The 22,648-nt window shown below is 38.3% G+C and overlaps 1 protein-coding gene across 1 annotated transcript in view; it reads left to right on the top strand.

Moving 5' to 3' along the window:
* PRMT3 (protein arginine methyltransferase 3) overlaps positions 1-22,648 on the top strand; it is a 98,271-nt gene that overhangs the window by 45,088 nt on the left and 30,535 nt on the right. The window contains exons 11-13 of the mRNA XM_038406245.2: positions 3,739-3,817; positions 13,842-14,029; positions 18,931-19,017. Coding sequence (XP_038262173.1) covers positions 3,739-3,817; positions 13,842-14,029; positions 18,931-19,017 — 354 coding nt within the window. The remainder of the gene's footprint in view (positions 1-3,738; positions 3,818-13,841; positions 14,030-18,930; positions 19,018-22,648) is intronic.

Genomic DNA, 22,648 nt, shown 5'->3' with positions numbered 1-22,648 from the left:
TGTGTGAAAAGCCAGGTATCTAGTGTCTATCATTGAATGACTTTAACCTTTTGACTGACATGAGTATCAGTAACACCACATTTTTATGGCATCATTATTGGAAACTCCAGGTAATCTCTTCATTCAAGAGCTCTAAAAAAAAAAAAAATAAAAATCATTCTCTACTTTGCATTTATAGACTAAAAACATCTTGGCCTTGCATGGATGTCTTTTTATAGCCTAGGAAATACTGATCTTGTTATGGTTGAACACCAGTTTATGGCTAAAAGTAAATGAGTATTATCAGCTCAGTTGTTGGGCAATTATAGGAAGTTGTTAAGTTACTATCTGCGGATCTCACAATCCAGCTCTTTTTGGGATAGGTAAATAATTCCACTAAGTTTTGGAATAACCTATAGCCACAAGGCCCTTCTACATCAGTCACTGCTTCTGAATTTCTAGTTACAGTGCAGAGGTAAGCCACTGTTGTTATAGGAATGATGAGAATGATTTAGCCTTCTCTACTGAGGTCCTTACAACAATTTCTTCCCCCTCTGGTGATCTCCAGTGTGTTTTACCATTGGTTACTTCTGGAGCTCTGGCTAATGCAAAATGAAGCTATTTAACTCCTGAGTGGTGCAGGCTGGGGGGGGTGTGTGTGGTTTTAATGTTTGGCCCTGGAAGGTCTGAGCCATGGTTCCTTGAGGGTACATCTATGGGGACAGAAGATCCACAGCATGGCCATGGCTGGCCCAGATCAGCTGACTCTGGCTTGGCCTTCTGAGCTGAAAAAAAATTGCTGTGTAGACCTTCGGGCTTGGGCTGGTGCCCAAGTTCTGGGATCCTCAGCTTGCACAGGGTCCCAGAGCCTGAATGTCTAGACAGCAATTTTTCAGCCAGGGCTATAGCCCTACTCAGTTGACCTGGACCAGCCATGGGTTGTGGGTTTTTTTTTTTTTTTTTTTTTTTAGTCCTGTCTAAACGTACCTTGAGTGACTACCTGTTACATCAGGTAAGATTAATTGCTTAGCACATAGTAATAGAGCCTGGTTTTGAACACTCAGTTGGCCTTGGTCTTTTTTAGTTCAGGATGCTCTGGAATGAGAGCCCATCAGAATTAAAGTTGGTTAGTATTTGATTAGCTTATTTTATTTTGTGTCATTTTCTGTAAAACTGTGAAATGCCACCATACATGCTGTAGGAATTGCTGAAATAAAGTAATATATGGAAACTAAACTGCCTATATTTTATTCAAAATCTGTGTTTGGCAGGTATTGGCTATATTTATACAAACTGTATGAAAGGATTCAGAGCTGCTCGGGGATGGAAATTTCCTTTAAGTCTGAGAGATTCTAAGTTGTCATCCTCAATTTGCTGTTTTTTCTTAGTTATGGCAGGTGATTTTTGTCTGCCCCATTTATTAGCAACATCCAGCACCTAATAGAGTGAACTATAAAAGGAACTCTGTTGTTAACTCTACATTTCCTGGCTTTAATGTTTGTTCTTTTGTATGCTAACTTCTGGGGGAATTATATTAGGCTATTGACTGTAGAGATCTTTAATATATGGATGGTGGTAAAAATGCAGAAATAAGTATATGCTAAGACATGTCCTATCAGAATAGCATCCCAGAGGACAGTTTTAATTCTCTAGTAGACTCAGCAATGATAGAGACTTTGCTTGTCTGATAGTTTTTTTACTCAGCGTTGCATGCTGTTAGCTAATGGCACTTTAGTTATAATTACACTTAAATGTGATATTATTTGGTGGTAATTACAGGAGTGTCCAATGTAAGCGATACACACTTCGGAACAGTATTTTCTGAATTGTTAGTTTTCTTTTGAAAATGCATACCATCTGCAAAAGCCTTGTGGTTTATTCCTTTTTTTTTTTCTTTTGTAGAAAATGATGCATGCTTTCATGTCTGAACAAACAATATATTAAACTATGCAATTGTAGTCTGAAGTGCAGAATTGTTTTAATAAGTTTTCTGTGGTCTGGTTTTTCCCCTGCATAAACCATTTTCCTTTCTGGAAATGCAGATAACATTTTATAGATCAAGCTCTTGCAATACCCTACCAGAAGTGTACGATGTGCTTTCATGATGTGGCACTGAAAAATGTAGAAGTTACATTAGCAGGCAAAGGTTCCTCTACTTTACTTTACATAGCTACCATTAAAACTATGTGTATTGCAGACGTGTTTACCAGTATTCATTGTTTTTTATCTTAATTTTTTTCAATCGTTACAAATGTAAAAGTAATCACCTACTAAAATTGAAATATTCCTTTTTCTAGTGATTAATCTTTTCACACCTTATTTTTTTTTATTGGTGCTCTGAGTTGTGTTGAAAGACCTAAATCTGGGTTTTCCATATGGAAGTTCAATTACTGGCATAGGTCCAGTTGTCTAGATAAACTTTGTTTTAAACGGAGTGGGAATCAGGACTTCCAAATGAAAATACAAAATCGGAGTTAACTTTTTTCCTCAGTTTCTTCAGAAGTATAAAAACAAATGTAGACGAAATGTATAATAATAGTGACAATAAGGGCTGTTCCGTAAGTCATAAAATGCAAGGACTGTGGCATGATGGGCACTAGGCCAGTTAGTAGAACAATGGTTATTTGCATGTACTATAAAACATGCTGTGACAACTGAAAGGCTATTGTATACAAATCATTTGATTCCTCTAATAGTATCTTTCTATTGGCATTGGTATTGTATGGCAGCAAACAATTGGCTTGACATTTTTTTTTAAAAAGTGCATAATATGTTGTTTTAAACAATTAGAGTTTAGCAATTAGTCCTACACAAATATAAACCCTAAACATTTATCAAAAGAAATAAACAGAATTTACCCATCATTCAAGGTTCTAACCAATTTATTTCCTGTAAATGTGTGTGCTGATATGCAGTGCTATTGGTATGGGATTCTGTTACCTGGATGGCCTATATTCCATGAATTTGTATCTCGGGGGGCCGGGAGGGAGGGAAGACAGTACAGAATACCACCAAGTTACAGATGCTAAATAACATAAACATTTTCTTTTTGGTGTTTATCTCTTTGACAATCATTTTATTGTGATTTCCAGTTTTAAGTGGAGAGGGATTTTCCTGTCTTGTATTAATTTTGAACTACTATACAGTGTAATCAGCACATACAATTAATCGCTCCTGAAGTTCAACAGATCTGATTTCTAATCCATATCTAGTTCCATTGGCTAATTCCGAGATTTCTTTTGAAATCATATTTAGAAAAGTAATGTAAATACACAAGTATACCTGTGTTGCCTGAAACTTAATCAAAATACATTAATTTAGAAACACTTTTGTAGTTGTACGTTACAGATACATTTTAGAATTAGTGTGCATGGAATAGTAAATGTATATAACTTCAAATTTAGCAGGTGTTTTAGCCATTTGAGAAACTTATGATGCTCCTCTATATAACTAGAACATTGCTGTAGGAATACTAGAGCAAAATCAAAATTGAGGAAAAACATTAATTTTTTTGTAATGCACGCACGCATAATCTGATCATGGGGACCATATATGAACCTATATAGCTCTTCTCTTCTAAGCCTTTATCTGTAGTTGCTAGTAACTTCATCATATCACCTTTGGGGCCTGAAAGTTCTCTGATGAATCAATAGGAGGAGACGATGTACTGGTATAATAACAAATATTTGCATTGACTTGTAGATACAGAAAACAATTTTTTCTAAACTATCTTTTTTTTTTTTTTCTTTCCACCTACAGGGCTATTTCCTTCTCTTTGAGTCTATGCTGGATTCTGTCATTTACGCAAAGGACAAGTATCTGGCAGAGGGAGGCTCAGGTTGGTTCAGAATTCTTTTTAATAAATAATCCAATTCTGGGGGGAAACCAAATGAACCCAAAGGCTTACAATATGCTATGCATGGCTGAGAGAGTTCTCAGTAGAAGTGAAAAATGTTTCCATTAGAGGAAGCTTCAAGGCATTCAGTTACCATAGAGGTAATAGAAGAGTATTAGATGGGATTACTCAGGCCTTAAAGTTAATGGTGTTTTCAAGAACACTTTGCATTAAAACAAAAGCTTGGAAGTTTGTAAATAACAGGGTACATTTGCAACCAGAAACTGCATGCCATTTCATTTTCACCTATGTAAATCCTTTATTGTGCTATATGCAGCTTTTCCAAGACCTGTTTTAAGGTTGAAAAGTATATTAACTTTGCTTTGATTAGATGCCCTATGTACATGGAGAACTAAAGCTTGTCTATTTCTGGAGGAACTTAACCATTTGGGGGCGCAGTCATTTAAATCTACCCAGGTCCATGCTTCAAAATAACACATTTAAGAAAAAAACACTTTTCCCTCTCAATCTTATTTTTGCATCTAATCTATTTGGATGCGCACACTAGGCTAGTCTGAAGTAGCTCCCAGCTGTAAGAAATTGAATTAGGAACTACACTAAGGCTTTCTAGTTCAGTTCCTTAATTGAAGAAGTTTTAGTAAATCTGCCCTGTCACCTTCTTTTGTACCCCTCCTCCCACTGCAATTATATATATTCATTCATTCCCAGGATGCCAGTTAATTTTTGGACTGCTCTCAAATCACCTTTCTATGACCAAAATTAATTTTGGGGATTTTTAATATTCCCAATTCCAAAATGGGGCCACTAGGTGGTCACTTATCTGTGTATGTAACTAGTTTTGTGAATAAGTGGCTTAATTAAAAATTGTGCCTAACCAGGGGAAAGTGCAGGTTAGTTACCAGATGGGCTTTCAGTATTTCAAGAACCCTAGGTCTGTATTTGAGCGATACCATATATTTTAGATTAAGTAAACTATGAATCTGTTATTATGTTGTTAGTACTGCAGTTGTAGACTGATAGTTGTGGTTATTTATATACAGTACTGGTGTTGATCCATCACCTGTTTGACAATGTGATAACAGTTTTTTGAGAGGCAAGAACCAATGTGTTATGCAGAGTTAAAAAGGTTTTTAGTGTTCGTGATCTCGGACAGCTATCCAATATAAAACTGAGCTGCCTATAATGATAATAATTGGTCCATTGCCTCATCAGTAGAGATTCAGCAGAATAAAATGGTTGATAATGGTGTTCTTTTTCTTTACTTTTGGACAATGCAGAACATGGAAGTGTTTAGGCAGGTGTTTGAAAGAAGGGATGGCTTGACAAGCTGGCATAGGGAGGGCATTCAGGGAGAATGGCATGAAAATGACATGATTGGGAGGGTGGGGGGAGGAGATGAATTGTGTATCAAGACTGGTATAGTTGGTGATGGAGCAAAAGTGTAGAGATGTGATAAGAGGCTTGGTCTCGGAAGTAGTCCAGGATGTTGTATTGAGGGGGCCTTGAAGAAGAGAAGCCTACATCTTATGTGGAGGGCATGGGGAAATCAAGGGAGGGGTTCAAGTAAAGGAGAACTGACATGGTTGGAGTGGGCATGGAAATTATGGAAGTCCTTTTTTTTTGTTTTGTTTTGTTATGAAATGGAGATGGGTGGTGGGGAAGTTGAAGACTACAAGTTGTAGTAAGTACATAGGAATTATCATGTGGCTCAGACTTCTGATCAGTCTAGTCCACTACAGTGGACAGTGACAAGGAACAGGTGTTTCAGAGGATGGTGTAAGAAATTGCATTAAAGAGATGTGGGATAATCTACCTTGCATTTTAGGTCTCCTCCAACTCCCTTGTAGTTAAAGATTGGCTTAAACCCTGAAGTATGAGGTTTCATCTCTTCCAAATTTATTAGCCTTAACTATTATAGTGCTGGATATTCTTTTTCTTCATATAAATGCACAATCTTTTTTTCTTTTTTTTTTAATTTTGCTAAGATTTTGGCCTCAATGACCCATTATTAATGAAAATGGTCAATGCTCAGGGCATGGGCAACGGCCTTAGTTGTCAGGACAGAGAGAAAGGTTTGGATTTTTGGGTAAGAGGCAGAAGAAGAAATAACAGTTTTGGATCCAGCATGGATGGTGTGTGAAATGATGATGGTATCACTAGCTATTCTTGATTACTGTTTGCCAAAGCTATGTTTTGCAGGAAAAAGAACTCCAGATGTTGGATCCTGTTAGATCAGATATTCATTATGAAGTCTGCTCTTTTAGACGCAAGTAATAGTCCCCTTCTTGGTGTTCGTCCTCAGGGGAAATCTAAACATGTAAATGTATTGACTACAATACCTCATCTTCTAAGATACCTGTACTTTTTATTGCTGCTAAAAATGAACACTTCTTGAAGGAACAATTGTACATAGCTTTACATTTTTCTTAAAATTTAATTTAATTTAATTTAATTTTTAGCTTTTCACTTTCCAGAGTCAGCCAGCAAAGCAAAACTAATGCGCAGATATGCACAGAATCCTTTCATCTGAGCATTAATATTTGTGACATGGTTCTTTAGACATCATCTTTTAGAAGTAGACATACTCCATATGCTAAGACACTTAGACAGGAATAAGGGTAACTGACCTAGAAGGGGAAAAGAAAGGAGCCACAAAGGTAACAAATAAGAGATGCAAACCAAATTTTGTGCATTAAGTTTGAAAGAGTTGGCATTAATTTTTGGGCGTAAGCCAGAGTAAAAGCACTAAATTAGAGAAACCATGTTGGGGAAAATTGGGTTTTAAGGTAAGCAGTTAATATACTTGGCACATATAGAGACTGTTTAGACACAGGAAGCATTATGAAAAAGGCAAGAATTATAAGTGTGGCAATGTTTCATAGTTTTTTACACATACATGTTTATGCCAGGGAAGGTATGCTCTTCCTCTTCTAGAACAAAAAAGACAGAGGTGGGTTTGATAGACTAATTTGCCCTATTTAAGTGGTTTTGATAGTAATATAATGGGTGCTGTGAATAAGTCTTTAAAATATTTCATACTGTTCCTGTGATACAGTTTTCTAGACTCTGCATTTGTATACATTTTCTTAATGTAAGATTTCTACCTCTCTCATATTTCATATTGACCTTTTCTATTGCAGCTGTTCACACTGTTTTTCCATGTTGTACTAACCATGCCTGTATTCAGTTTCACTATGCTGACTTAATGATTGGATTAATGACTTTGTGACCACGCTCACTGCAGTGCACTGTTTTGATTGCAATGTGCTATCATGGGATTAGAGGCGCAGCAGCAAAAAAGGCACTCTTGTGGAGTTGTGTGGAATTCAGTTATAATGCTGAAGATTACACATGTGAACAGGAAATTAGTATTCCTGTGTTTAAAGAGAAAAACATAATATGTAGTGTTGCTCCAGTTTAATGCTTTTTGATTTACAGTCGTGCACAGAAACTCCAGTCAGAATTGGGATCCAACTGTTAGGCTTCCTACAGATACCTATTAATAGGTAGTCCTTGTCCTGAATTGTTTACAGTGTAATTTAGGTATGTTAAAGATTTTTGACATTCTGTAATGTAACAGTGGCATTTAGCAATGCTTCTCCCTCCCCAGCCCCCCGATTGCTCCAAGCACATTTTAGAACACCAAGAAATCTTTGACCTCCCATTTAACCTAGCATACTATCCATGTTGCTCTCCATCCGCACTGCTGGAAGGATTGTTAGAAATCTGAGCCTTCCTCATTTTCCTCAAGGGACAGAACATGCTGGCTCAGCAGCTGTCCTAGGAATTCTCTCATCCTTTTTTCCTCAAAGTGATTCCATGTTGTTCAACTGCTGCCTGTTCAGCTCGTGTAGCTAGTTTTTAAATAGAGTACTTTTTCCTTTAGGCATGGATACTCACTGTTCTTCTGCCAGCTGGTATGAACATTGAATAGGCTGCCTCTGAGACAGACCGATGTCACCCTATAAATCAGCCAGCAGGTGGGGTTCAGGCCGCAAAAAACCCCTAATCTCCGTAGCACAAAAAGGTCAGTTCTGCAGTACATGTGAGCAGCAATAGAACTAAAGACGCTTCCAAATCCAGACAGCTAAAAGTATAAATCAGTTGTAGGATGAATCTTTCTGGCCAGCCTTCAGCTAGAGATACAATATTAAGGTCCTGAACTTTGGAACACATTTTATTCTTGGATCCCTAACCACTTTACAAGGTGGATAAGTATTGGGGTCTCCCCTTTGTCAAATTTCCTGACTTCAAAAGAGGTTGTGACTTGTCCATAGTTTTTGCAGTAAGTCAGGCTGAATGGATTCTAGATCTCCAGTTTTATGCTTTATCAATTAGATACTAGCTGCCCTAACTTACTTTACCAGCTCCCCATAGTAATTGGTGCCAAAATATCTGGGGTGGGGTGTGTGTGTGTGTGTGTGTGTGTGTGTGTGTGTGTGTGTGTGTGTGTGTGACTGGTTCCTCTCTGGGTGCAACCTCAAACTAGGGTATCACTGAGCCTGTCTGCCCCTCCAGCCTGGGCTCCCCTTACACTGTGGTGCAGTAACAGGCCCTCAAGCCCCCACCAGCACACATACAGGTAGGGACACACTCAGCTGCAGCTACGCACATGTGCTGAGATCAGCCTTGTATGGAAGGGCTCTGCTAAATTCCTAAGGCACTCCCAGTTGGAGCGTAAACCCAAAGTTATGCTGTCTTGCACTGCACAGAGAACTGTACAGCGTAAACTCATGAAATTCGCCCCTTCCCTCAGTGTAGAGCAGAATATACACAGCTTTCTGACCCAAGTTATGCTTTTGTTTAGACAAAACAAAACAAGTTTATAAACTACAAAAGAAAGATTTTAAGCCATTATAAGTGATTTGCAAACAGATCAAAGCAGATTACCTAGCAAATAAACAAAATAACAAACTGAACTTAAAACACTAGATGGGTAGGATATGAATTAGCAAATTCTCACCATGAGTGATAAACAGTTTGGCAGATTCTTAAGGCACAAGCTGCCTTGGCTTTTCAGCTTGGGTTTCCCGGGTTTTCATACACAGGCTAGAAATCCCTTTAGCCTGGGACCATCACTTCCCCCCTTTCAGTCTTTGTTTACAGGCGTGTTGTTGTAGGGAGAGTGAGGTCCCCTCATGATGTTATTTTCCCCCTTTTATATCTTCTTCCCACTTGCTGGCAAGCTCTTCTGCTGTGACCTGGGTCAAACCGTTCCCATTGTGTAGTGCTATCTCTGAGAGGTTTCTATTATGCACAATTCCTGAGGTAATCCTTGTGCTTGTGTGTCTTTCTCAATAAGCCATTAATATTGTTTGGCCTTTTTACAGTTGTACCTGAAAGGCTGCTTGTGGGTGTTTTTAACATGTTTCAGTAACACATACATGACCAAACTTCATAACTTCACATATGATAATAGCACATACAATCCAATGAGATATTAATATCTAGCAGATGAAGACTTTTAGAACGATTCCTCATAAGGCATACTTTGTACAAATATCCTAATTACATGACAGTGGTAAATATTGGGGTGCCAGGGTGTCTCAATGCTTACAGATATAATACTTTTATTTGAGAATGAAAAGTTCTTGTTACACAATGCCTATCTGTTCATTATGCATAGCTTTTTTTTTTTCTTGATCAGGCATGTTTTCCCATATATTTGGATGAAATACACAGTGATTGTGAGTGGGCTAAGTACGCAAGGTTTTATTTTTGTATTTAGAATCCCCATTTTGGGAGAACGGGGGGGGGGGTCGGTCATGTTTGCTTGTTCATGACCAGATGACATTATTGTTCACTTGGAATTATTTCTATATACCCTGAGGTTTATAGTCTTACCCTTTTAATGTCCTGAAATTTGTGAGGCATTACTAAGGAATAAAGGATTTCCCATCTTGCTCTGTTCACCACGTGAGCTGTTACTGGTGACAAATGATTTCTGGGCAGTGAGTCGAGAAGGACACAGATGTCAAAGCTATGAATTTGTGAGCTGGCTGCTGAGTGCTTCTGTCCAATCAGCATTTTGTTAATTTCACCTGTGAGATGGAATAAGTATTCAATTATAGCTTCAGTCAGAGAAAACTAAATGACAGACATGTCAGGATTGGATGGGAAAAGGTTAGGAATGGGTCAGAAAAAGGTGGAGTGGGGAGGGTTTAATTTTTAGAAACAACAAGGAGGATGGGGAGTGAAACTGACCAATATGATTAAAGCCACTTATTTTAAATATTTATAGACCTACTTTCTTATAAATCATGGGATAAATGGGGTGAAAGGAGAGACTTTAACTTATAGGAATTTGTTTTGATGATCTAAGTATCAGAATCAATGTTTACATCTCTGGCAAAAGCTCTTAATTTTTATAAGCACTCAGATACTATGGTGATGAGCATGGTATAAATCCACAGCCACCATTGGATTTGTAATTATTACAGATCATTTGGAAGTCAGACATCCATAGGTCCCTTTAAGTGTATTTGAAGTCATATTGTTACCAAACGTAAGAATTTAAGTCTTATGTTGTTGCATAAAAATTTTTAAATTTTTAAATCCCATTGTCAGGATAAGATTAAAAACAATTTAAGCTTAGCTGTACCTGTTCCTGCTATCATTTTTGGTTGATAGACTATAGGTGATTACCTATGTGCACTTAATGTTTATCCTCCAATTGTTGTTTAGAGCTTACTCTAGTCTAATTAATCATAAGTTTTGCAGCTGGTTTAGGAGTTTGGCACTCAGTGAAAGTAATATTAAAGCCATTGGATGGCATACCTGTATTATTTCAGGCTTAACATACAAGGTAAATCATCTCCTGTTGACACAATGGCTCAGAAATATTGCAGGTTGCCATTTCCTCCCCCACACACTACAATCCTAGTGCCACCTCCTTGCTAGCATGTCCTTATATACTGTTCCACACTATTGCTAAGAGCTGCAGGATCTCTCTCTCACACACACACACACACACACACACACACACACACACACACACACACACACACACACACACACACACACACACACACACACACACACACACACACACACACACACACAATTTTGAGAGTACCATCACAATATTCCCTTCCTCTGCTGGCCCTGGAAGCGAAATTCCTAATTGTTTTGGAACCCTTCCTGCAAACCTTATTAGCCAATTCACAGAGCAGCAGAAACATTCAGGACATTTTGCTTGCTTCGTGAGTCGGTTATTACACAGTCTGCATTCTCATTGGGGTGTCCCTTGTGATCCAGGAGGAGGCTTGGAATGCTGGGAGGCAAAAAAATTAACAAAATGCAGTTTGCAAGTCTCTCTGGCACAGACCAGCAATAGGGGAGCTTTGAGAAACTGAAGCCCCTTGTCACTTGCTCCAGGAAACCACTCACAAGCCAGATGCTGGTTTTGTGTGACAGCTGTCAGATGTGTGGAAAACAACTGATTTGTTGCAAACAGTACATGTTGGGCTGCTGCCCTTTTAGCTCTCATCATGTTGCCTTTCTTCTGTATGCATCCGATGAAGTGAGCTGTAGCTCACGAAAGCTTATGCTCTAATAAATTTGTTAGTCTCTAAGGTGCCACCGGTACTCCTTTTCTTTCTCCTGTTGAGTTAATCAGAGCCCTCTCTTGGAAAAAGTCAATAGCTTTGCTTCAGTTTTCTCATCTGTAGAGTGGGAATGATATTCTCCTAATCAGTGGGGTATTAGAGTAGTTAATACTTAGATTTTACAAACACTGTTAATTAAGACTATATTTAAAAGAGCTAGTCAGAAAGCTATAGTATCTGTTAAGAATATTACAACGTGCTTGGTTATTTATGTAGAACTTTTCCAAATGTCAAAGATGATGGTTTCTTACTGAATATTTTATATGAAAGAGAGTGGCTTCTTTAGCAAAGATGCCTCTCTTTTTAAACTAAGGAGAACTTCCTTTGGAATGTTACACAAAAGTACCTTTCAGTTTACTATTTCCTCTTTTCAGTGTATTAAAAGGGAAATTATATAATCTATTTGTATATTTGTCTTCCTATACATCCCTAGCATCTCACTGATTCCATCATGCTCATTCTCATAAAGCTAAATTTCAAGTATTGAAGATGAAATCAATTTTACAGTTAACCAGATGTTGGAAAAGAAAAGAGAAAGCTAGTTTGGATTTTATTACCTTTTTCTGCACTTCTCTGTAAAAACATTAAAACAGTAAAGTTCCCTGCAATGTGCTTACTACTTATATTTAGACAAAAAAAGTCCAGTTGTGTGTATTTATTAATCATAAATCCTCCAATAAAGGCTTAACATCTCACCAGTGGCAAGTAGGAAACTTTCCTCTGGGGAGAAACCTAGCCATCTATTTTGCAAAAGGTAGGGTGGCATTTTAACTTCTCAGTCCAATGTGAGGATAACCTTCTGGCTGATGCAATGCTGTTCTCCCAAGACTGCAGACTGTGATTTCCAGTGCTACTGCTGTTCACAGCTTTTCCAGTCAACAACTGAAATTGCCACAGGACCAGTTTCACTTCTTAGCATATGTGCAGTGTGCCTCAAGTGGCACGTGACCAGGATTCAATCACCGAATTCAGTCCACTGGTTGGATCATTGGCTTCTCTGGCTTGGGCCGAGTGCTGACAGGGAGTGCGAAGTGAACTCTGATCCATGCCCTCCACCAGTTTCACTATGGGTAACCGTTAAACAAGAGTGTTAGGCCTGTTCTACGCTAGTGGGGGGATCGATCTAAGTTACGCAACTTCAGCTACTTGAATAACATAGCTGAAGTTGACATACTTGTATCTATTCACCGCGGTGTCTTCACTGCAGTGTCTTCACTGCTGTGAGTTGACTGCTGTCGCTTCCCCGTCGACTCTGCCTGCACCTCTCGTGAGTACAGGAGTCAATGGGAGAGCGCTTGGGGGTCGATTTATCACATCTAGACTAGACACAGTAAATCGACCCCTGCTGGGTCGATCGCTGCCCACCAATCTGGCGGGTAGTGTAGACATACCTTCAGTCTACCACGGCTGTTTGAGAAAGCAATAATCAGAGACAGGTGCTGGTCCTATTCATGGGAAAGGAATAGTCATAAATGGATGTGGGGAGTGGTAGAGTCCCAAATATAGTGTGTGTGTAGGGAGGAGACTCCTTGAAGATGGGAAGAAGGGGGAGAGAACTCCTCCTCCTTTCCAGCAGCCAGAAGATATTTCTTAAAAATGCCGTCAAACATCTATCAGCCAGAAGCTGATATAAAAGATAGACAGCACTGCAATAGGCATCCCATCATTCTTTCCCTTCTGGTGGAGGACATTTCATGAAGGATTTGCCCTTTGACATTGCTTTCTTCAGTTTTCCTAAAGGCCTTTGGCTAGTAGCTGCCTGGTAAATTTTCAGGCTTTGGTATACTCATTTATGGGTAGTTTCAACATAAAAGCTGAAGAATGCCCTATGGCCCAGGTCATTCTCCATGGAATGTTTCCCCTCCATATTCTGGCAACATGGCTCAACCCTACAGGTATCTTCTCCTGAGGCATGTTGCCAAGGTAGTGTGGGGAAAATTTAATACAGGCAATGACTTGTTTATACTGCTCTATATACTATTATTGAATTGTAAATATATACCATATTTATATTCCAATTGATTAATTTTATTATTTGATAAAATTATTTTATTATATGATAAAAATAAGAAAGGAAGCAATTTTTCAGCTATAGTGTGCTGTGACACTTTTGTATTTTTATGTCTGATTTTGTAAGCAAGTAGTTCTTAAGTGAGGTGTAACTTAGGGTTACGCAAGACACATCAGACTTCTGAAAGGGGTACAGCAGTCAGGAAAGGTTGAGAGCCAATGGTCTAACCTAAAAGGACTTCAGCCTATGAAACTGTTTGTTGGTTGAATCCCTGTGCAAGCACTAAAATCAGTTCCTTTTTTCATTTGTTGTTGCTCATTTAAAAAACTTAAAAGAGCATCTGAATTCTCATTCTTTTTTCATCTTTAGTCCTTTCTGTTTGTTACAGTCTATCCAGACATCTGCACCATTAGCCTGGTGGCTATAGGTGATAAGAATAAACATGCAGATAGACTAGCTTTCTGGGATGATGTGTATGGCTTCAACATGTCCTGCATGAAGAAGGCTGTAATACCAGAAGCTGTTGTGGATGTAGTGGATCCAAGCACACTTATATCTGAAGCCAGTGTCGTTAAGGTACTGTACCAAATATGTCTATAAAATAAAAGCACACTAAAAATGCGTTCTTCAGGTTTTTTTATTTACATTCATAAATTCTCAAACATAATTATTTTTAATATGGAAGAGATTAATAAAGCATATTTAATCTAGAGAAATCCTGGAACAAATGCAACAAGGTGTTCACAGCATTAAAATGGCTGACTTTAAACATCAAACACTAAGTGCAGATTCTAAAGTCTGTTGAGGAACTTCTGGCTCCTGATATATAACAGTTAATAATATTAAACTTTTTTTCCTCTAAATCACTTTCCCTACTCCAGGTCTTTCTTCTGCCCCCAGAAGAGAGGAAATAAACTGATTATATAATTTTGCAATTGTTACTTGCTACAAATTTCTGACTTTCAAGTCAATTTATATCTTCAGGTTACCCTGAGAACCAGACTGTGCTGTCTTTTCATAGACAGTGCAACGACGATGAGTGATTACAAAGTAAATGGCTTTCATTGTAAACAGATATTGTGATTCTTATTTCATACTGATTCATTTAATATTGTATGTCTACTGGCTGAGGTTAAATTCTAGAACGCTCACTTGTCTGAAATTTTAATGTGTGCGCTGAATTGGACATACAGTTCAGGCCACCTCAGTAGGAGAAAGAGTTGCCAGGAAAGAAGTCTTTGTTTCTGTTGGGTGCAGATAAAATGGGCTTGTCTGTGGGCAACTGGAGAGCTTTGGTGATACACCATCCACTCCTTCTTGTCTTTTTCACCTCCATCCTGGAGAAAAGAGGCTGTATTTCAGCAAGAAATGTTAAGACTGTAAGGAGGCAAGATAATCCAACTAGGTCGATGTTCTTTGCTTTCATTAAAAGTTGTTGCTGTCTTTCCTTCAAATATTTGAACTCTTAAACATATGTAAATTAGTTTATCCTATAATTTCCCTGGATAGTTCTTTCTGTAAAGGAATTCTGTCCAAATACTTCTAGTGCCCAAGGCTTCCCTAGCTTACATTCATCTCTTATTAAATACAAGGTTATCTCATATTTATAAACTTTAGGCCAGAGGTTAAAATATGGCCAGTGGGCTGTCTGTCTTGATTACAAGTGTTATACTTGCTGTGTTATAACCTGTCCAGGATGAGTTAGCAATGACTTCAGAATATGCTGGTATGCTGCCAACTCAAAATTAACATGGAGCTATGGGCAACTCCACAACAGCTCGAAATACGCTACCTATGCCAGTTTTGTACATCTATATGTCCCAATATCATGTTGGGGATGTGTGTGTATATAATTACATCTAGGAAGAAAAAAGTAAAAACGTTAAGGTTTCAGAATGAAATGCTTAAAAATTAGGAAATGCCAGTTGCCAGTGCAGCCTTTATTTGCCCCTCTTTTGTATTTTTCCAACAAGACCACTTGCCTCATTCAGTGCCCAGGAAGGATCTTACTTACTGAATAAACAGCTATTCAATATTTAATTCCATTCTCTTTATTCAGTGTGTTCCCATGCCTTATTTACTGCTCTGAGCCCTGCACTTAATACAGAATTATTAATTTCCTTTTGGGATTTTCTTTGTTGCTTTTTCTTGGGCTTTTCTTTGTTGTTGTCATAATTTCTTGGTGTTTACAGGCATTATTGAATTTTTCAACATCCCTATGAGATGGTGGTGGTATTCCCATTTTACACATGGGAAACTGAGGTATAGTTTAAAGCCAAAATTGTCTACTATCCACTAACTTTGGGTGCTCATCTTGAGAAGGCTAGGGCTAGATTTTTTTTCAGAGTACTTAGCATTTTATATCAATTCACAGGTCCAGAGCAGAGTTCCTGCTGATGCAGTTGAGTGCTCAGCACTTCTGCAGATGAAACTCCAGGTGGCCACCTATGAACATTTTGGTTCACGTGTGTCAGAGACTGGGATGTGGACAGTCATGCCTAGTAATTGGAGCAGGAATCAGTAGCTAGGAATTGTAGCCCAGGGTCAGAGCTGGAGTCAGGAGCCAGATGCCAGCGTTGAAAGGTCAGAGCCAGATTACCAGTAGTGTTTCAAGGCAAGAGCAAGGTTAGGAACAAGCAGAAGCTGGTGCAGGAGCTATCACAGCTACTGCATCTGGACTTGAGAGATAGGCAGTATAGCCAGTTAGGCAGCCTACTAGAGGCCAACTGCATTTGTTGAGTTGCCTGGAGACTGGTTCTGCTGCAGTGCCTGATTCCTGACAGTGTGATTTGCCAATATCGCACAGGAACTGGTGCCAGATGCAGGGATAGAATCCAATTCTCCATGAAGCACAGAACTGCCTTAAGCATTAGATCCTCCTTTCTCTACCTGCCTTAATTCTGGCATTTCCTAACTTTAGAGTTCTTGATTTTTGCAACCTAACATTCTTATAATGCAGTATTTTTTTATGTAATTTCTTAACCTCTTATAACTACATCCTGTAGAACCATTCTGACACCCACATGGGTCATTACAAGGTTAGGATCTTTAGATCTGCAACATGGGTCATCTGTCACTTGAGCTAATGGAACAGCTGGTAACAATAGAAGGTTGTTTTCTTTTCTGAACCTGCCACAAAAGGGGGATTGAGACCTATTTTGCCAGTGAGTTTCACAGTTATTTGTTAGACAGTAGAGGAATATTGAGGCTTGAGGAATATTGGGTTCAATTTTAGGTTTTCTAGGGGGTGTTCTCTAGTGGTTTTAGACCTGCTCTTGTCCTTCTTCCTGTTCCTGCCCTTCCCCTTCTTACTGTTCTCAGACCTTCTCTGATCTTGCTTATGTCTCCCCAATTCCTGTTCCTGTCCTCACCCATCTGCGCTCCAATGTGGTTGTTTGCTCCTTCTCCTCCTCTTCTTCCCACCACTACCGGGGGGGGAGGAGAAGAAGGGGCATTGATAGCACAGGAGAGGCTATCACTCCACTCTTCATTCTTGTGCTTGGCAGCACCTCGCAGCTGAGGAGCTGTGTCAGAAAGGCCAGATTTGCCCCGCAACCTAAGGTGGAGCTTGCTCTGTGGGGATGGTGCAGTTTGGTCAGTGCTAGGAATCTATGGGGATACAGCATGCTCAGTGCAGACAGAATCTTTGGAGAATTTAGCTGCTGAACTCCAGCAAGTCTCTGTGAGATTTATTCCAAGGTTTATAATTTTGGCATATTTGGGTGAATTTTTACATGGTTAACAAAAGGCATATCCTTGATACAAAGGCCATCCCCTACCAAATTTCCTTCTCCAAAGGATGGAGGTACTGGTGCTTTTTATTGAACCACTGAACCAATGTTTAACATGGACAAATCAGACTTAAGCAGACACCTGTTATGGAAAATTTCAGCCTGAGCAGTCTTTTAGGCTAAGTCATAACTGAAAACAGGGTCTTTTAATAGATAGTGTCTTAACTGAAGGTGTTGCTCCTTACTCTACCTATAATATAGCACTAACACTATTTCTGTCATATTATTGAACACACTAGTCTTAAAGTTAAATATATATTTATTCTATCAAATAGTGCAGTAAGCTCTTTTTAATATATACCTTTAGGGACAATCATTATCTGAGCTGTATAGGAAAGCCAAGGTATCTGTTCATAAAATAGGCCTGTCATCATACAGTTCCAATATAATGCTTACACTCTTACAGTTTAAATTTATTCTTTTTACATAATTTTTAGTGACAATAATATTTTTTTCAAATAAATCCATAAATCTTGACCTCTTTGTTGCTTGTGCAATGAACACTAAGAAGTAGTAAAATTAATGAGGGAAACAAGAATGACATTACAGGTAAACCATTTTAATCAGTAACTGTTCCACATAATAAATGGATTTAAAATATCTAGGAAATTATAAAAATGTTCCTATTCATCATAAGATTATGAAAGGAAAAAGTTTAGTACACTTTCCTCACATTAGCTGTTTCATTAATTTTGAGTATTGCCTATTAGAATTGGGTTCAGAAAAATATTCTGTAAAGGGTATACAGCATCGAGAAATGTTTGAGTATTACCCTGATGTTCAGCTAAACTATGGAAGAGTATAGGCATTAGAAGTGTACTCTTTTTAAACTCACTAAAATGTTCAGTTATCCTTCGTTCTTAGCTAAAATTTGCTGCCATGCTGCACAGATTTTGAATTTGCTGTAATTAAGCAAAACAAAAGAATTCATACAGTGCAAAAATGTGCAGAGTGAGGTATTTTCGGAACTATGACAAGATTGAATATGTAATGAGGCTCTGTTGATAATGGTACTGAGTTTTCTTACTATTTTCACATTTTTAACCCACAGTATGCATACAGCATAACAGGTAGCTACAACGCAGGTTCCCCAGTTGGCCTTCTCAGTATTCCTCAACTGTAACATGGAGGACTGTCTTTTCAAGATTTGGAGAGTAGAAGTCTCCATGGTTCACCATTCTTTTCTGCTGAACCTGCCAATGTTGGTGCCAATTAATATTAATAAGTTCTTTGAGATATGGGCAAATGTCCATGGGAAGCTAGACTGAAACCAGCAACTCATTCAGCTTAAGCTACTGTTGGCCAAGACATCCAAATGGGTATAGTCTACGTCTCTACCAGTCTTAACAAGACTTCAACTAATGGTGAAAGTCTCCATATCCCAATTTCTATTTAGTGTCTTTATTTATGTTAAGTTTAAATGTTTGGGGATGATGGTTATAGACAGATATTTGTGGGTTGCCCAAATATTGCTTAATTATATATTATAAAACAGTTCTAGGTTTTTTAGAAAATTCCAATATGTAGCATTGTTTACTCTCTCACACTGAGGAGTTGAATCAGTAGTGTACTATGAGTTGTCTTTTTTTTTTTTTTTTTTTGAGGGTGTAATAAGTTCATCTGAGTTGTATTTTTTTAATTCTGATTATACTGTTTATTGTCAAAATTTGTTTCCGTTTTTGATAGTGTATAGACTGTGTCACAACATCCATTCCAGATCTGGAGTTTTCTTCGGATTTCACTTTAATTATTACTGAAAACACTGTGTGTACGGTAAGGCAACTTATTCTTTTTAACATTGTCCTTGATTGGCAGGCCAGTGCATTCATAAAAGTGCTGATAATAAATGAATGTAACAATTGCCATCGACAGTTCATCTGTGCATTTACAGAGGTGTGAAACTGGTCCTTTTAAATAGATTAATGCATTTTTTAGCTGGTACTATTTGGGTATCCATTATTAGAGGAGTCTGAAAGGACTGCCAAGATTCCATACATACAGTTTTCACAAGATGGTGGGTAAGAGGGAGGTACAGTGTTGGCTTTTTCATTGAAAGTTTTGTTACTTTTCACCTGCATTGCATCTGTTTTGTCTGCATTTAGCTTTAAACAATTGCTGATTGCACTAATGCACTGGAATAGCTAGAGAATATAATGCTGTAAAATATCAAAGCTTTTCTAAACTCCTGTGTCTGTACATAGCTGTTTGTACTACTTTTGTCTATCATCCCGAGTCATGAGATGTATCTAATTCATTAACTGCGCATCTTAAGAGGCACCTTACAAGGCTGTAGAAAACATGTACATGTAGTCAGACTATTTAATATATATACTCCATATGCAGAATTAAGGTTGTTAAAATTGAATTTCCTATCTCCTTGGAGCTTATCATGTCAACCTTAATGTTTTCTTACAGTTATTTAATCATTTGTTACGGCCTCATTAATGAGGGCCATTGCTCTTGTGCTGAGTGCTTTCAGTAAAAACATTTCTGTGGGCCTGTGTTCACAGCAAGTGAGCTGCAATCCAACATATGAATCTACAACACACTATCTTGCTATGCATTAACTTGCCATGTGGACCTCCTATGGCGCACTAACAGTTCCATAACTGCCGTAGCGTGCTTTGCCATACTGTTGGAATGGTATACGTCAAAGCATGCTATGGAACTTCTACCCTTAGTTAGTGCATGGCAAGCTAATGAGCTGTAGATTCACATACTGGCTTGTTGCGCACTAAAGTTGCTGTGTATACAAGCCCTTTTTAAAACATGTTCAGAAGTACAATGCAAAACTATAGATCAAATATACAGGCATAGCCCTCTGTCACAGGCACTGTGCACGTAAATGGAATTATTTTTAAGGCCTGATTTCTTATTGAAATGTGTATTTCAAATGCAGCCTTGCAAAATTATCATGAAAAGATTTAAGTTCAAGCACAAAATCTACCAGACCAGCTATTACCATGATGGAGACAATAGTGGGTGTGTGGGGGGAAATCTAGTGAAATTTTACTTAAAATTACCCTGGGAAAGCAGGTGCATACAATTTTGTAAAGTTTCCTTAATATGTACCTGCTTGTTAAATGTATACCATAAAAATAAGTAGGAAAGTATGAATTGCTGCAGTGATGTTACATTTTGAATTTCCTGTCTTTTGTGACCCTGATTTCTCAATTAAAATTGCATTTATGTGCATTTTTTCCCATTAATGTGTATTAGAACAAAAGGGTGAACTTTATTAATGGGCTGTTGTAATAGGTGCTGAAAGCACAGTCCTGGAGCGTGCTGTGCATCTTAAACTCAAATTGATTTTGGTGGGAGTTGTAGATGCCTGCTATCTTGCAGCAAGTGCTCAGTATGTCACGGAATTGAGGACAGAGAGACAAAAACAAATGTGTAAACAGTAATGTGAAGGGACAGCAGCCTAGTGTACATGTTAAATTCTGTTGCGGCAAGAAAATGATGGGCATTTCTTCTGACATAGGCAGTCACAGATTGGGCAAAAGGATATGTATAGCCATATAATAAACATAGAATTCAAAAACTCACATTAATGTAATGTTAAAATCGAGAAATTAGCTACACAAGTCAGGAAATCTTAAAATCTAACCACTTCCTAGCAGTCTACATGTACCTCCCAATAATGCTATTGGCGGTGTGTGTCAAGAGGAGTAAAAATATGCATTGTTGGGTGTTTCTCCATGTTTTTTGTAAATTGAAATGTTGTGGTTAACATTGTTCTCTTGTTTATTGAATGCGTGTCAAGCAAAGTGAAATGTGCAAATTCTCAGTGCAATTCTCTTATGCATAAACATTTTATAATATGTTATATATTGTCTAATTAAAAACTTGAAAACATTTTACTTTTTAATTGTGGCAAAATGATTTCTTGACCTTGTAACCTAATAAAAATGCTGGTATAGGGTGAGACTGATTTCTTTGCTCTTCTTTGAATAATTACAATCAGTTAGAGAACTCCATGTGGTCTTTGTTGTCCTGTGTTGTTTGATAGAGCAAAACAGGATATTGGTTACAATATCACTTTCCTCTAATATTGGACCTTTACAAAATCTCCTTCTATAGTTGTGCAACTCTTTTAAGGTAATGTAGGTTAGATGTTCATTTAAGTTTTGAAGCTTTGTGAGCTCTTGTGGTTTGTTTCTGGAATTTTCTGATTAACACAGGTCTTAAAAAACCAAGTAGAAATCTCTCAAGTATTTTGCACTTAATCAAGTCGGATTATTGACATTTTATGAATAGAATTTCCACTCCTTTTATGATGGAGTGTGGAGGTTTAGTTAGAGGCTGACAGTCCATCTGTCACATCAGGCTGCCTAACCTTGCAGTAAATGAACAATAAAAGTCCATATTTGTATTGAGAATTTTTGAGGTACAGTTCTGTGCTTTGAATACAGCATTACAAGACTTTCCTTGAATGCATTAGCTTCTATGTTTTTAATATGCTATTTTATATTTTACACTATAGGAAGAAAATCTAAAAGCTTTTTATGTATCTGACAAAAGTTCTGATAAAAGAAAATGATGTACGTACCTGCTCTGACTTTTGTGTTCTTTAACATAAAAATGACACTGTACTTTGTTGTATGCAGTGTTGTAACTGTCGGTCCCAGGATATCAGAGAAACAAGATAGGTGGGGTAATAATTTTTATTGGATGAACTTCTGTTGGTGAGAGAGACAACCTTTTGAGCTTACACAGAACTCTTCTTCAGGTCTGGGAAATTTACTAGCTAAATACTAGATGGAAGAGATTGTTTAGCATAAGTAGATGACACATATTTCAAAGGACCAGGCAAGATGAGGTGGCCTGTTAATAGGCCTCCAGTCATAGCGAGGAAAGGAGAGGACTGGGGAGTAGTTGTGGGTCGAGTGTTAATGGGTTATAGATCGTTGTAATAAGCCATAAATCCAGTGGCTCTATTCAGTCCATGATTTTTAGTGTCTGGCAAAGTTATGGCTGTGACATGGTACAATCTAGACTAGTGAGTAGCTGTGCCCTCTGGCCTGGGGTGCCCTTTCCACTGTTTTCTGCTTTAGCCTCCCGTCAGGACTGCTCACAAACTGCCTACAGCATGTAAGGACTAGTCTATGCTGGCAATGCTAAAGTGCTGCCGCGACAAAGCTTTTATGTGCCTTGTGTGGCTGCAGTGCAGCTCTGGGGGAGAGCTCGCCCAGCGCTCTAAAAAAACGACCTCCAGGAAGGGCGTAGCTACCAGCGCTGGTGCACTGCCTATACTGGCACTTTACAGCGCTGAAACTTGCTGCGCTCAGGGGGTTGTTTTTTCAGGCCCCTGAGTGAGAAAGTTGCGGCGCTGTAAATTGCCACTGTAGACAAGCCCTAAGTTGCTGCACTTGTAGCCTGCCAGTCACACCTAAGCTCTCAC

The sequence above is a fragment of the Dermochelys coriacea genome, chromosome 6 (assembly GCF_009764565.3).
Source record: "Dermochelys coriacea isolate rDerCor1 chromosome 6, rDerCor1.pri.v4, whole genome shotgun sequence".
Taxonomy (NCBI): domain Eukaryota; kingdom Metazoa; phylum Chordata; order Testudines; family Dermochelyidae; genus Dermochelys; species Dermochelys coriacea.
The sequence above is the reverse complement of the archived record's forward strand: the minus strand, read 5'-3'. Positions and strand labels throughout refer to the sequence as shown.